The sequence below is a fragment of the Carettochelys insculpta genome, chromosome 1, assembly GCF_033958435.1.
Source record: "Carettochelys insculpta isolate YL-2023 chromosome 1, ASM3395843v1, whole genome shotgun sequence".
Taxonomy (NCBI): domain Eukaryota; kingdom Metazoa; phylum Chordata; order Testudines; family Carettochelyidae; genus Carettochelys; species Carettochelys insculpta.
The window spans coordinates 62260502-62277404 of record NC_134137.1 but is presented as its reverse complement, the minus strand read 5'-3'; the positions used below and the strand labels follow the sequence as shown (position 1 = coordinate 62277404).

Here is a 16903-nt window from a genome sequence, read left to right as displayed (position 1 = left end):
AGCGAAAGCAAGAGCGAGTTTGAAGGCGATGGAGAAGATCTGGAAAAGCAAAGCAATTAGCTTAAAAACGAAGCTGAGCATCTTGAAAATGTGTGTATTCAGCAGCATGTATGGATGTGAGACATGGGTGATAATGAAAGATTCCAAAAGAAGAATATTGGCGTTCGAAAGGAGTTGTTATAGAAAGATTCTGAGAATAGGATGGATGTAGAAGGAACCAATGAGGAATTATATAGGAAGATACAGCCAAAAGAGAACCTGCTGCAGAAGGTTATAAAATGGAAACTACAACTATTTGAACATCTTTGCAGAATGAACAACAAACGAAAAATCAAGACCCTGTATTCGGCATAATGGATGGTTCAAACAGGAGAGGCAGACCCCACAGAGAATGGATAGATGATGTGGTAGATTTGGTGCAGAGCTAGTCTCCAGAAACTAAGCCACTCTGCACTGGACAGGGAAAGATGGAAGGAAATAGTGAGAGAGGCATCAGACACTAATGGGTGCTGAGCCCATGGTTGATGATGATGATGAACCAAGGATGGAACAGAGACTGGGAGTGGCTGGCCAATTACAAAAGCAGTTTGTGTTCTCGGTGTTCACACCTCCATTAGCTACTGATAATGGGCCACATCCTCCCTGACTGAATTGACCTGATATCTACTCTTTTGATGTTCACAACTCCGCTTTAACTGCTGATAATGGGCTACAACCTCTGTCACTGAACTGACCTTGTCAACGCTGGCCTTTCTCTTGACTGAGACTCCCTCCTTTTCATAAGCCTGTATATTTAAACCCTCCTCTGGAACCCCCCTGCTCAGGCATCTGATGAAGCGGGTCTTTGCCCACAAAAGCTTATGCTCCAAAATATCTGTTAGTCTCTAAGGTGCGACAGGACTTGTTGTTTCTGAAGATACAGACAAACTCAGCTATTCCTCTGATTCCTAGCTCGGGCTACTCCTAGGCTGCACCATTCTGGGGGAGGCCTCCGTGCGCATCGGAAGTGGCACAGTTGTGTGGTGGGTGGGCAGGAAGGTTGGGGCCCCCTGTGCACCCCTCCCCCTCCTGCATCACCTGTGAATGACAACAGGGAGGCTAAAATTGTGTCTAGCACAGGTATGTGTAACAGGCAGCTTCTATGCACATTCATCCATCCTCTGCTGGAGAGAGAGAACACCTGGGGGGCTAAAAGAATAATTGCATCTCCATGACCATTCAGTCTTTGGCCTTTCTGCTGGGACTGCCTACAAAGGTGCCAAATGTGGAGGTGACAATGTGGACATCTGTCTGAGAACTGGGCTAAGAATGTGCATGTGTTTTATGTAGGACATCAAATATCCAAGAATCGAATAATATACCAAGCTTACTGGTTTGGGATGTTAGCATAACAGGTAAAATATATGCAGTGCTTTGAAGAGAGAAATCACTGGCTGTATAAAGTGATTTTTATTCAATGTTGATCCTGGGCTGGATTTGAACTGATGACATGGACGCGAAAGACTTTATATATCCTTGCCAGTCCTTTAAGATATCTAATTCACCATTAGCATCCAGCCATAACAAATGTTATATCACAGAAAGGCTGTGTCTACACAGGCACAAATCTTTGAAATAGCCATATTTCGAAGATTACTAATGAGGCCCTGAACTGAATATTCAGCGTCTCATTAGCATTAGGATGCTTTCCAAAGCGCTTGGCGCAGCTACATGGGGGTCCGTTTCAAAAGGACCGGCACCTTTCAGAATCCTCTTATTCCGCTCGGTGAGTGGGATAAGGGGATTTTGAAAGGTGTGGGATCCTTTTGAAAAGGATCCCCATGTAGCTGCACCAAGCTGCGCGCTTTCGAAAGCAGTGCTTTGAAAGCACCGCAGCAGACAGCGTCTGAATGCTAATGAGGTGCTGAATATGCAATTCAGCACCTCATTAGTAATATTCGAAATAGCCATTAGCATGTCTGTTTTGAAGATTTGTGCACATGTAGACATACCCAAACAGTACAAGGTAGTAATCTTGCTGTGGGGAAACCTGCTATGGAATTAGATATTACTGTAACTTAAAGAAAAAAAAACACCCTTTTCCAATTTTTTTAAAACAAAAATCCCTCAAGCATCTTGATTAGTGCAGGAATGTCTCACAGAATTGTCTGCTAGAACACTGACGTGAGATTCTGCCTGATCAGTTGGTGCTGTCAGAGGGTGGACATTGCTTTTCCTTGTGTTTGTTTATTTCTTGGAATACCAGGGTTAATGAGTACTTGTGTCAGTTGGCAAGTGTCCTCCCTATCCAATCAGCTTTAACAGAAAAGAAGCTCTTTTTGGATCTTACCTCTTAATATTAAGGCAAGCCCATTGCTGTCACTCATATGGCTGGTGATCTTGTGCTCAAACAGAACTTTGTTTTCCCCTTTCCCTGTCTCCATAAACCAGCTCCCCTCACATTATTCAACAGTTGTGCCTAAGGAAACTATGCTAGCTGGGCATATTTGTTTCATGTCCTTACAAGTACCCATGCATGTTATCCTGTGACTTCTTGGTAGATACTATGCATAGTCATTTTATGTCTGAGCATATTTGTTCATCCAGATTAGCAGTCTAAGACCAGAACATAAAGATTCCTGTCTAAATATGATAGTTATTTAGAAATTAATTAACAAACCAGATGTAGAGCTTCCTGGATTATTTCATGGGTAAATATCCTTAATCTCAAAACTAGTAAAACATTTATTTGTCATGACTGATTTTTGTGACTTGTTGCAGCAATATACTTTCTATTGGAGGCCTGTCCAGTTAAAATATTGGAAGCAGTAAGCATTCCAAAAAAGGGTTCCGCATTTAGTCTGTAGGCTGCAGATTCGTGCTTTGCAAGAGAGGAGTGTGGGACTAAGGACTCTTATTAATTGGCTTTTTAATACCTTACATATATTTTGTCTTCTTTCTCTATATATATGCTTATTTATGCATATAAAATAATGGGTTCTAAATTACTTCTTTCCACTTTAAGAAAGAGATCTTGGAGTTGTGGATTGTTCTCGGGAAAACAACCAGTGTGCAGTAGCAGTGAAAAAACTAAGTGTTTGGACTCCTCCTTAAGAAAAAGATACATAATAAGACACATATTATATTGCCTCTGTATGAATCCACATGCACTTACAGTTTGAATACTGTGTGCAGATGTCGGTGCCCCGTGTCAAGATATATTGAAATTGGGAAAGGTATAGGAAAGGGAGAAAAAACGATTAGGTGTATGGAACAATTTCCATATGAGGAGAGAATAAGGCTGACTTTTCAGCTCAGAAAAGAGGCAGCTGAGTGAGATGGGATAGAGGGCTGTACGGTCATCACAGATGTGAAAGTAAGGGAGAGTTATCTAGTTAGAACGCAAACTTGGGGTTCACCAAATTAAAGTAAAAAGTTTTGTATTTCTTCAGACAACACACTGTTAACCTGAGGAACTTTTTGCCAGATTGTGAAACCCAGGAGTTTAACTGCGTACCAAAAAAACTGGATAAGTTAATGGAAGATAGGTACGCCCATGGCTGTTATCCCGACTCAGCAGGGATCCTGTCCTCTCCCTGTGTTTGCCACAAGCTGCGAATGGGTGTTGGTATGGGTCACTTGATTACCTGTTCTATTAATTCCCTGTGAAGCACATGACATTGGCCACTGTTGGAAGACAGGATACTGGGCTAGATGGACGCTTTATCTGGCTTAGTGTGGCCATTCTTGTACCCAAGGAAGGCAGTATACTTCTGGGCACAGGAAAAGTTAATAAAACTAACGCCACTTTGAAAACAAACATGTAAAGGTGCATTTACCTCACAATGTTTATACTTTTTTCTGCTGACTATAAGTGTGTTTCTGGGATGGGAAACTTTTATTAATTTTGTGGGGTACAAAAATTTTGTAGAGACTTAGTTTAAAAAAAAAAAACCCTATGGTATCCAGTTAACCAAAAAAGAGTGTGTTATTTTTATAAACTTCAGTGATAGTATATCTCTAGTAGTCTCAGAGTCTTACCCATGAAAGCTCATTCCCTAAAAAATAATCTTAAAGGTGCTACAGGATTGTTTGACATCTCTAGTAGGAATAACTTAACAGTGTGCAGGGAGAGGGTGATATCTGTTAGAGGCAAGGAGATGTTAAATTTCCTTCCTCTTTGATAGTACCAGAATATTTTAACAAAGGACAGTTTTGAGTCTCCAGAAGACTCCTCAAGCACCTCAGTTGACTACCCTTTCACTTTTAGTTTAGATTTAAGGCCAAATTTGTAAAGGTATTTAGGTAGCTAAAAACAGAGTGGTTTATTGGAATTTTAAAAATTGCCCAGGAGCCCCTGTCTGCATATCTAGGCACCTACATGCTTTTAAAACTCTGGTCATTAGAAACTGCATACTCTTGTTGTAAATGGAAATGTGTATTTCAGGTGATGCTCAGATGTTCTGGAGGCAAATGGAAGATGAGACTGTGGACTTCATATTTGAGCAGGCACAAAACATGTTGCTGTCCCTGAAACAAAAAATCAAGGATGGAACTGCAACAAATGATGGTTTGACCCTCTTGCAATACTTATGCATGCTTAGAATCCAACTGAAAGCTATTTTATATATTGCTAGACCTTAGCTGTAAGTTTAAAAAAATACTGTGTCTGAGGATGGTGATATTACTGATTTATATTATCATAGCGACCAAGACCCCTGTTGTGCTAGGTGCTATGCAAGCATATGGCGGGGGAGGTCAATCCTTGCCCCAGAGAGCTTACAGCCAATGGTTACTTCTGCACTAGCACCTGTACATGTCCATGACCCCCAACCGTCCACATCTAAAACCTAAAAACACAAGTCTGAGGATGAGGAGAAGGTGAGTAAGCTAATACACCTGAGGAGCTTGGGAATCTCAAGGTCATTGAACCTCAAGGTCAGCCATTTTCAACACGTCAAAGTTATGCTCAAATTCCACTGAGCACTTCACCGATCACCTACTCCACTACATAAACGTTTGTCTCACAAAAGGAGTAGGAGGAGATCCAGATCACCATTCCATTGCTCTGTTCTCCACCCGGTTCAGCAGAAATAATAGTGAGGGGGCAACATGGTCACAAGATGCCACTTGTAAGCATGTGAAGGGCAGAGGTGGTATCAGCAGCAAATTAGTTCCTAGAGTGTCTCTTTTATGTGCACAGTGCTTCCCCTAAACTGGTAGTGCTAACTTTGCCTAAAAGCAGCAGTGGTGTGGATGTATACATGAACATTGGGTTTCCCCCGTCTCTAGCACAACATTTTATGGACATTTGTTGTGGTGTGGGGAGCCACGTACACAATCCAGTACTTTGAGTCTGTGTTCCAATGTAGCTGTAGCTTGAGTATAACAGCATCCCATTAGGTGGGGAGCCCCAAACCTAAATCCGAGATGGAGTAAATGGGAAAGGAGGCATGATTACCAAAAAAAATTCCTCATTGCCTCCAAACATCAGTTTGATTGCTATACCTTTTGAGAAGCTCCTTTGAAAACCTCCTTTATTAGTTTAATTTTTTCCAGCAGCTAATCCTCAGTATAGCTTTTTGTTTACAGAGCTAAGATGTTGGTGCTCTAGACAAAACAATGGAGCTTTGCTTGTTCATTGTTCTGCGGCATGTTTTGCTCTAGAAGCTGAACTCCCCTGTTGAGTTAGTTCACATTGTAATTGTGATCTCTTGAGAGTCTGTGTTAACGTTAGAGACTCCATTGTAACTTTGGATTTCACTAGGACAAACTTTTTAAAATTGAAGGGCTTAGGGAATCAATTATAAGATCCTTTTGATGGTATTAAGAGGTGAAACTAATTTTGGTGCAGGTCTTCAGAGATTCATTAGGGCTGCTCTGTGCACATTTTGTCCCAGTTTAGCCATTTTGGTTGGTACATATTGAACCTCTCTAATCCAGCATGCTCTCATCCAACAATGTCCATAATCCCTCGTGATTTTAGTTAGCCAGACAATCACTTATCATGGGTCTGGCCAAGTTTCCTGTGGTCCCAAAAAATTCGTTTACAGCCACCAGTCCTGGCTCTCAGTGTTCTGTGCTGTTACTTATCAGATATTTAACAGTAAATTACAGCTAAGAGGCCAGTAAGCAGTGGAAGTGTTGGTAATGTGTTTGACAATATTGAACTCCTCTGGTCCGTCAACTTCTCTCCATTCGGCACCAGCCAAGTTCCAAGAGTGCTGGACTAGAGAGGTGCAACCTGTAATATAAGTTTGTTTTTTTTTTGCAGTCCAACCCAGGGTTTGGATAGCAGCTGTGCTACTTACTATAGTTTATTCCCCTTCTCAGATGAAAGAAGCAAAACTAAAAGCATGTTCGTGCTGGTATAATGACAGCATTCCATGCCAGGAGGGCCGTTCTGCTTAAATTATACTAGAATCATTAAAGTATAGAAGTTTTGTGCATACAAGCCTTCAGTCTTGGCGTTGTGATGCAACATTACAGCAGCACGATATTGTACGAATAAACTTAAATCCCTCTGCAGATGTAATGAAAATGTGAGATGAAGACTGTAACTCTCACACCTGCCAGTCTATAAAGACCCTGCTATTTAACTGCTGCTGCTTTTGTAGTAGTACAGTAAATTACTACATAGTGGTCTGGGGTTCAAGACACTTTCTCTCTTGCTCCTTTGCACTCTCCTTGCTCTTTATTAAACATTCCAGCAAATCTGAGACTGGTGTTAATTGGCTTTGATGGAAACAGCGTACGGCCCTTCTCAGCAAGAAGATGGTTAGCTATGTGAGAGAATGAAAACATTAAACTATACTAAAATGTATTATGGGGTTGTAGACCTCTGCAATGCCAATCAGAAAAGAACCTCCAACAATCTGCCAAAGTCCACAAAATTGTCAGGTCTGAGTTACAGCTGTAATGTTGTTATTACAAATGTAGGCTTCTATCAGGGGAGGTGGTGGTGTGCGTAGGCTCTAGTGTAGCAGGAACAGATGTTACTGTGGGTGGCCTATGGTCTGGATGTCTTATTTGTCCATCATTCCTTTTAATTCATATTGTTGTTTAGAAACAATATATCCGTTTTTGTTTTGTAAACAGAATGCTTCCAAGCTTTGATGCTGGTCAACAGAGGTGATGTAAGCAATCTCTTAGCACTGACAAATGGTATGTGTGCATCTCAGCTCCGTTTATTCTACGCTCTCCAGTATTTTATTGTCTCAATTTTTATCATCTGGAGCACAAAGTTAAATAAAATTGGCCTGAAAAGCTTACTGCTGTTGCATGTAGACTAACTGTAGCATTACTCTGATTAGGCTCTATATTGTTTTCTAGGTTTTCACAATCATAGTATGTAGGTACAGTTCCCTGCAAGTAAAAATGCGATGCCTTAAATGAGAATCATGTTTTCTGGTGCAGCAGCTGAGGAGAAAAATAAGAGTTGAAATCTTGATGTATTTTCTGGTCAGGCATTAAAACCTATGGGATAGATGTGAGGGGCTTATTTCTTTCAGAAGTATACAAAGGGTTTTGGAAGTGAGGCAGGGAATTCATAGAGGAAGTGACTTTCTTTGTAGCTTATGATGTTAGCAATGTCTGAAAGAGAGGGGGAGGAAGAGGGAAGAACTTGCTGCAGACACTAATGCACTGAGAAGCATGATTCTACTTGCCCACTGATGTTAAATGAGGGTTGCAGGATCTTGGTGTTAAACTGCAAAAAGAATCAAATCTTGGGCTATGTCTGATCTTCAGGTTTTACAGCAGTGCAGCTGGATTGTTGCAGCTGCTTCTCTGTAAGCTCTCCCGGGAAGCCACTCTATGCCAATGGGAAAGAAGTTTCCCATTGAACCTATCCCCAGTGAGGAGTGGTGTCTTTATCTGTGAGAGAGCATCTGATGCCTACAAAGTGTTGTCCACACTAGTGCTTTTGGGGTGAAACTTTTGTCAGTCAGAGGTTTTTTGTTGGTCCTCTGACCAACAAAAGTTTTACTGATATAAGTGCTAGCCTAGACGTAACCCTGGTCTTGTATTAATACTGAAATTAAAAGAATGCACTTCACCTGTTTTAGGTCCAAAATGTGAATTTTCTTTAGTCTAATGATCTAGGGATAATGTCTCTTGGATTATAGATAGTCATTTGTGTTTCAAAATGTGAACCAGTTAATTTAAATCCCCGTAGAAGTGATGAATCTCCTCTCTTCCTTTCTGCAACCTGCTGACACCTGCAATTTATCAAATAGGAATTATAAACATCATATTTCTCCTCGGTCCCACCCTCTACCCCATACTTTACAATTTTGGTAAGGTCTCATGGAAGATGATGAGATTTGCCTTTGAGGAGGAAGCACTAGTTGACCAGTCCTATTCTGAGTGTTGATTATATCAATGACATGGGATTTTAGGGCTTAAATTATAGTATTAATTGAGAGCAATTCAGGACTTACAATTACTGCGTATTAAGAGACATTATTTTTCCCTTTGAATAAATTTTTAAGATGGTTTATTTCTTTATACTTTTCATCTGTCATTAGTTAATTCTATTTAAAGTATAGTATTGTATCACATGGTAGAGGGGGTAATAAATCCAGCTCATTTACGTGAATTAATGCTGTGTAGAATATTTCAATAAACATATACTGAGATGGGACAGTCAGTTTTCCCACTTAAAAATAAAGAGCCAAGCTATGTGCTGACTTGCACCCTGTAAAACCGTGTTTCTTAAACTATGTTCCACGAAACATAGGTGTGCCATGAACAACTCACAAGCGTTCCACTTATATTTGGAAAAATACCCTGATGGTATACGTCGGGGTCAGCAGCCTTTCTGAGGTGGAATGCCGAAATTTTACTTTTGACCTCTATATACAGTCTGAGAGCCAGTGATACTTTTTAAAGTCAGTAATAGTCCTACCTCTAACTGCTTCATTAATAAATAAGCAGTAAAGCTCTGCATCCTAATTTAGGTGGTGGTTGGTAGCATTAGCTGGTCTTTTCTTAATCCACAGATGACATGGCTTTGAGCTAGCTCCTTGCTGCATGGGGGAAGAGAGGTAGGGTGGAGCTGAGGTCTCACTTCACGTGCCAATGAAAATTGGCTTGTGTGCCACTCTTGGCAGTCATGCCAGGAGTTGTTGATCCCTGGTACATCTCTTCCATAATTCAAACTAGATAGCAGTGACATACTAACATTGTATGATACCTGATTAAATTACTTCATTTTGGTTTTGCTGTATATGTTGCTGTTTGGGTTCTTTTGGTTTAACAACATTTTTTTAAAGAACATTTTCATAGGTGTTCCACGTAAAAAATATTATTGTTTGATGTTCCATGGTGTCAAAAAGTTTGAGAAACACTGCTGTAAAACTCTACACACTATAATGTGGGTGGATAATATGCAAGTCAATACACAGTGTGGCTCAAACTATGCATACTGGGCTATATTTTATGTCTGCTTTTTGATAAACAGATATCACTTTTCGTGTGCTCTCACTCTCTATTTAATGTATAATATTTGTATGAACTTCGAAGGTTGCAGCTTGATGAAACTTATAAGATTTCAGGCAAATTCAGCTCTGCATTCTGTTCCTTGTTGTGGAGGAGGGGGAAGATTAAATGGTGGTGGCCCATTCCTCTGCAAATTTATCAAAATAGTTCATGTAGGAAGCACTCTGAAATCTGTTTTACAGTGGATTCTCTGCTTAGTAAGATTTTTTTCCACATTCTCCATTGCATTTGTTTTATAAAACTGTTTCTTTAGCACACTTTTTTTTTTCTTTCTTTTTGGCTAGAATAGGTCAAAATGATCTTTAATGTATTTCGATATCTGATAATGTGGTAAGTTGTAAGATTAATTGTACAAATGTAATGTGGATTGTCAAAGTCTTTGTATTTTAATTTTTAAAGTAAACAATTTGACTACTGAAGGCGGGAAGCAGAGACTCAAACCTAGATTACAGCGTTCTATAGCAGATGAAAGTACAACAGGTTTTTCTTTGTGAGTATACATGATACATTTTAATTCCAGTTTACTGTAGCCCATTCTTTTAAATATTCTTTGTCTTGCACAAGAGAATTTGGAGCTAACACTATGAAATTAACCACTTAAATGCAATTTTGAATCATGGTTATGGCCTAAGCCTTGCAGTTTATAACCTCAACTGTGTGGAAGATTTGAACGCTCTCCAAGTTACAGCCTGAGGGTATGTGTTTGCTTGTAGCTAGAGAGAGGATAGTGTGATTAAACTTTTGCTGTGTATGAAAGTGTACAGATAAAGCCTTATACGATTAAGGTGCTGGTCTGGGACTCAAGAAATTTGATTTCAGTTCCTAGCTCTACATTATTCAGCTGCTGTACTGGAAAATGGGCTGTATATTATTTCCTTTGTCTTTGCTGTCTGTTTAGGGCAGAATGGGGCAAACTACAGCCTGTGAGCTGTGTATGGCCTGTCACCTGTTTTAATTTGGCCCTTGAGCAACCACTGGGGAGTGAAGTCTGTGGTTTGCCTTATTCTACATGGCTCCCCGAAGCAGTGGCATGTCCCCTTTCTGGCCAGCTCCTATGCGTAGAGGTAGCTGGGGGCTCCGTGCACTGTTCGTGCCCCTAGCACCATCCTTACAGCTCCAATTGGCCATGGTTCTCAGCCAATGAGAGCTGCAGGGGTGCTGCCCTGGGTGGAGGGGAACAGCACACAGGGCTGCCTGGCTTCCTCAAGCTGACCAGAAGGGTCACATGCTGCTGCTGCTGCTGCTGCTTCTTCTGGGAGCTGTTTGAGGAGATAAGCGCAGCCTAGAGCCTGCACCCCTGTGCCCCAACCTCCTGTCCTCCAAAGCCTTCAGTCTCAGCCCAGAGCCTGCTCCTGCACCCCAAGCTCCTGTCCCAGCCCAGAGGTCCCTCCCACTCCCTGAAATCTTCATTTCTGGCTCCATCCCAGAGCCCACGCTCCCAAGCCATAGCCCGCATCCTCTCCTGCACGCAAACCCCAATTTCATGAGCATTCATGATCCTCCATATCGCTTCCGTATGTGTGACCCTTGGGCCAAAACATTGCCAACCCCTGATCATAGAGCATAAGCTCTTTGTGACAGAAGTACGGTATAACAGATGGCTTATACAGTGCTGAGCACAAAGAAACCATGATTGCCAGTGAAGCCTCATGGCATTAGCTTAATACAAATAATGATCCATTGAAATCCTGGACCTCACGATTGTGACTGAGGGTGGTTTTCTCTACCTTGTGAAGAATACTGAATGATTAAAAAACTGCATCTTTTATTGGTAGTGCCAGCCACGGTTCAAATATGTGTTGTGATTCTTAACAGGAGAATGGAGGTGAAAGAAAAATCACACTTGGGGAACGAAGACTCATGTAGTGAAACAAGGGAATTGCCATTAAAGTTATGTTACCAGAATCATGACTGCTCTAATCTGTGTCTTGCCAGCAGACCACTGACCTCATTCAAGGGGGAGAACCCCCTTAAAATACCAATCCTTTGTCATTTCCAGAGGCGACATGCCAAAGCAGACTCGTTTTCAAAGTCACTTGATGTGAATTATAAGGCCCCCTGTGGGAGGACTCTGAGAAACTATCAAGATGTGCAGCATTACCTGTGTCAAACAGAATGCAACTTCTTATTTGTCGATCACTTTTCTTTCAACACATACGTACAGCTGTGCAGAAACACTCTGAACCGAGAAGCACTTGTGTTTGATTTTGATATCAGCAATGGAGCTGAGTCTGTGCCAGTTTCCTTCTGTAATGAAGCCAACCACGCAAGATTACCCTATTTTAAGTATAGGAAGGCCACGTGGCCACGTGGGTACTTTCTGAACAACTTCTCTAGCATGTTTCTCGACTCATGCGATTGTACCGATGGCTGCACAGATAGGTAAATAGAAAAAGTTGACCTAACTAAAGCCCTGTCATAGAGGTGCCCTAAATAACATAAAAGGAAACTGTCACACTTATTTTGTGCGTGTAGGAATATAATACTTTTGTCTGATAATACAAAGGGTAGCAAAATCTGGTCCATATTAAAAGCTCCAGCTCTGTGTGCCAGAAGAGTAGGGAGCAGCAGATCCATTGCTTGTTTCTTCCATTCCCTAGCAGACTATTTCCTCAGGGGACTGAGACTCTCCAGTTATGTAGGGAGCGGGTTCAGAGCCAGGCCAAGGCATTCACAACAAGTCTTTGGAGCTATAACAATGTAAGACAACGAAAGGGTCAGTGTCATCTTCTGTTGATCCACAATCTGCATTGTGAACTCTAGTCATTATCTGATGGAGGGAGGGGCATGGCGAAGCACTGGCAGGCAGGGCTGCCGCGATAGTATAGATTTTGTTCAGTTTCTTTATTTACTAGTATTTTGTGCACAGTAAGTTTTTTGCCGTGTCCCCTGGTGTAACTAGTCCCCCTGTTCCTGTTGTTTGGGCCTTCAACAGAGTACAGACAAAAGAAAAATTCTTAAAGAAGTAGGAAAATGTGACTGTAGACCAAAAAATTGGGGGCAGGGGCTGAAACCAGTTGTAAAAAGCATAGGTTTTGAATTCACTTGATTTACAGTTGGATTTATCCCTTTAATTACATGCTTATTTTCACATGACGTTTTACTGTTGCCCTTCTAGGTCAAAATGTGCATGCCTACAACTGACTGCAAATGGCTGCAGTGAAAATTCTGCCTCACCAAGTAACAGAACACCTTATGGTTATAGGTATAAAAGACTGGACGGACCTGTCCCCAGCGGGTAAGGCACCTGGAATTGACATTGGTGTTTTATTCACATACAGTTATGGCATTCAGGCCACTCTTAAACAGTTAGGGGAGTGTGGGCGTATGGATTACAGTGATTGTATTGAATGGCAAAAGTATTTTTGTTTTGAAAGCCACGGCATGGTTTTGTACTACAGGAACTTCTTTTATATTTAATTAAACTTGAATGATTAGGATGGCAGCTCTCAAAGTACTTTACAGAGGAGATCATTGTCTCCTTACAGATAGAGAAACTGAGGCACAGACAAAGCGATTTGTCCAACATCACCAGTAGGCCAGTGTTGGTGCTAGGAACGGAGCCTGTGTCTTTTGAGTTCCAGTCCAATGCTGTGTCCATAAGGCACGCTCCCCACTTGTGATATATTTACAACTACAGTTAGACACCTTTGTGCTGTTTGACTCTGGCTAAGATAATGTTGAATTGTAGTGTAGATGGTCCGGCTCTGGCTGGAGTATGGGCTCTGGGACTCACCCTCTGCTTGGGTCTTAAAGCCTAGACTCTACCCCAAGCATGTACACTGCAGATAACCTGAGTCAGCTGGCATGGGGAACTACTCGCAGGGTTTTAATTGCAGTGTAGGCATACCCGCAGTCCATGTACTGTGGTAACATGGCGTTGAACCTTGGAATTGCTAACTCACAGATGGCTCGTGCATGACTCCTTAAGGGATTAATGCCCTCACTGAAGTTCTTCCAACATTATGACAATCACATCCACCCCGAAATGTCTCACAAGTTGGGGCTAAGGTAAACTTTTTTTCATATCCATCATTCTATCATCCAGAACTCTCAAATAACTAAAATTTTAACCATAAGTAAATTTTAGTTACGTTTTTCACATTTACAGTATAAATACAGTACAGTAAATACAAATAAATACAGCAAATACATTTTAAGTTTACAGCGTACAATATTACTGTTTTTGGCCAGTAAAGTACTCTGTATACATTTTCGTTTTTCTTAATACCTAATCTTGTTTTTCTTTAGTGTTATGCATTGCTAGGTGTATCTCTCTATTGCCCAGAATATTTGAATATCTGGCAGCTGCCCGGTCCCAGGGCTGTCGGATATGAAAGAGTTTACTGTATTTTAAAAATCAGAAAAATCCTAGAGTAACTGCCATAATAAAATCCATCCAGGTTGATTGCTCTTTTAAGCTCTTACATATGTCCCAAGGGTAGAATGGGGTGATTTGTTAAGTCACTCATCAGGGCTATAGAATCTATGCTGCATTAGCTCACTTAAATAATGTAAGTATGGTATATATTCTTAGTCATCCCTGAAAATCTGAAGGACTGTTAAAAGTGTGCAGTCAGGAATGGGGAAGACCAAACTCTAAAAGTGCAGTGATTTGCCCATTCTTTTCTAAGCAGATGTCTTTGTCTTTTCAGTGAGCTGCTCTTCTATTTGCATCTCCAGATATGAACAAGTGACACTTTTTTTACTTCGTTTTTAATTTTTTTTCCTGTCAGAATTTACGAATGCAACTTATCATGTAAGTGTGACAGAATCAGGTGTCAAAATAGAGTAGCACAGCATGGCATCCAAGTTCGGCTGCAGGTATTCAACACAGAGCGAAAGGGCTGGGGTGTCCGCTGCCTAGATGATATTGACAAAGGAACGTTCGTTTGCACTTATTCAGGTAACATATAACAATTGTCATTCTCAAACAGTTCTTTGTGGAGCCCTTCCTAGAAGTCTGCAAACTACAGCAATTTAAGTACCAAGCAGTAAGCGGCATTTGCTGGGGTTGGGATGGCAGATACAACCATAATGTCTGCTTTGCAGTGTGTATGCCAAAGAGTAGAAAAAAGCTGTGGAAAACAAGTAATCCAGTGGAGTTAGTCGAGCACAAAGACCTGTCCAAGGTTAGAGTTCTAGCAGTGTTGTCTCAGAAGCAGATGACTTCTCTGTTCTGTGCTAGATTCCACAAGGACCGTTGCCTCGCAGAAGGAATGGTGTTTGCATTTCACACTCACAAATGGTGATCTAGTCCCTGCTAAAAACGTAACTGCAAAGTTGGTCGGAGAACATGGACTAAACTAGAAACCTTCTGTTTTTCTCACAGGCCGGATAATGAGCAGAGTTGATCCGCAAGAAATGGAAGCTATAGATCATAAGGATGAAAAGAAGAATGTTGTGAATGAGAAAAGTCCCACCTCTCTTTCACTAAAGAGAAAACTGGACACTGCTTATTCAGATTCTGAGATCGAACTTGTACAGACTGGTAAAGACAACATTAACAGAAAATGTGAATCTTTGTCCCAGCCTGCAGATGACAAATATAAACCAGTTGTGTAAGTTGTCATAGCAGATTTAAGGTAAAAATAGACTGTATGCTACTATTATAGACTATTCATAAAAGAACTAGATACATTCATGGAGGGTAGGTCTGTCAATAGCTGTTAGCCAGGATGTAACGGGTGGCATCTGTAGCTTCTGTTAGCCAGAAACTGGGACTGCACACCGGGGAGTAGATGACTTGATGATCACTTGTTCAGTTCATTCTTTCTGAAACACCTGGCTTTGGCCGCTGTCAGAACACAGGATACTACGTTGATCTGAGTATGGCTGTTCTTATCTGATAGCAAGAGCCACAGTGGAACCTGAGTTTGTTCAACTGTGCGGCTTTCTCTCATATTTTTTAAGCTAACGAATTGGGAATAAGGGAATTTCAACGTTGGGAGTGTATTTCAAAGCGCCTGTATTTAGGCTGCCTGTCAGCAGTTCGAAGTCAGTAGTTTGAAATTCGTGTGGCTGTCATTATGCTAATGAGGCACTGCATATGCATGGCAGGGCCTCATTGATATTCCCTGGTCCGTGTCATTTCCATGCCCCGCTTTGAAGAAGGGGGCTGGTGTAGAGACTGCTTTCCTGAGGAATAATGCCTATTTTAAAATAGGCCATACTAGGCTCCAATGGCACTATTTCGAAATAGCGCTGTGTGGGGTAAAGTTATAATTTGTTTTTTAGATTATAATATTTCTGGAGTAGGAACTTTTTCTTTTAGTTTATAATCCTAGGGGTGACTAGCCCTACGCAGCTTCATTCTGGCTGATGCCTGGAGATAGTGTTGCAACATAACTGGTTCATAATGTTAAACCATTAGACTTTGAATCATAAATTACATTTCAAAGGGTCATAGCTTGTCTGCTTATCTTTCTCTGTTGCTAAGGGAGTGTGCTTGGGTGCTCCACTCATGGTTAACGTGGCACCTCGTCCTGGTCACTCTGAGGAGTCAGGTCAGCATCCCTTCCCTTGGTTGCTAGCCATCCCTCCATCTCTCTCTGCCAGCCTGCAGCTCCCTTTCCTCCACAAGTTGCTGCCAGCTCTTCATGGCTTAGCCCTACTGCCAGGTCACCAATTAGTTTTCCCTTTTAGGATTGGAAATTCTCCTCACCAGCTGTCCTAGGCAGTCTTCCCATTCGCTGCCTCATAGTGCTTTTATGTTCATGGCTAGCAGGGAAAACCAGGCCCAGGTTCTAGCTCAGGAACATGCATCAGCAACCAGGGTCTGTTCCCTTCTATACCTTACTGCTTTGCCCTGAGCCCTGTCTTGCCTTTCTGGCCTTCCCACTCTCTGGGTTTGCCACCCCAAACTCACATCCCCTTTAGCCAGGGAGTGATTGCAGACTTTCCCAGCAGCCCCCTTCTACTGTGAATTCCATCCTTTATAGCCCTAGCTCAGCTCCTTCCACCAGGGGATTACTTGGTCAATTGATTCCTCTGTCATGATCTGGTAGGCTAATTAGTCCCCTTAGTCTGTATTAACCCTTGCAGAGCAAGTGTAGTGTAAACACAGGGAGTTGACGTTCTCTTATGCTTTGCAGGATTTTGTTGGTTTCAGTGGTAGGTTTACAGTCTCTCTTCTTGCAAATTGTGCCTTCCACTGTCGGGGCTTAACCATCGTAGCAGGGACATCTAAGGAACCTGAATGTAGTTCAATGATGAGCATGATCTAAGAACCTAGATGGATGAATAGCTCTTACCAGAAATATTATTGAAGTAGTGATTGTTTGTTTTAAAGATGTCTGAGGGGTATAGAAACAACTGGCTGACAATAAAGCTTGAGCAGCAACTGATGGTCTACCTTTTTGAGAATGGCTTGCCAAATCCTGCAGTCTCTTCAGGGGCAAAACTGCCACAAGATTTCTAATGA

At 41.6% G+C, this 16903-nt stretch overlaps 1 protein-coding gene across 1 annotated transcript in view; it reads left to right on the top strand.

Moving 5' to 3' along the window:
* Window positions 1–16903, top strand: part of SETDB2 (SET domain bifurcated histone lysine methyltransferase 2) — a 92488-nt gene that overhangs the window by 10063 nt on the left and 65522 nt on the right. Inside the window, exons 4-11 of the mRNA XM_074984245.1 lie at window positions 4427–4549; window positions 7078–7143; window positions 9880–9970; window positions 10379–10566; window positions 11256–11862; window positions 12599–12718; window positions 14217–14386; window positions 14813–15041. Coding sequence (XP_074840346.1) covers window positions 4427–4549; window positions 7078–7143; window positions 9880–9970; window positions 10379–10566; window positions 11256–11862; window positions 12599–12718; window positions 14217–14386; window positions 14813–15041 — 1594 coding nt within the window. The remainder of the gene's footprint in view (window positions 1–4426; window positions 4550–7077; window positions 7144–9879; window positions 9971–10378; window positions 10567–11255; window positions 11863–12598; window positions 12719–14216; window positions 14387–14812; window positions 15042–16903) is intronic.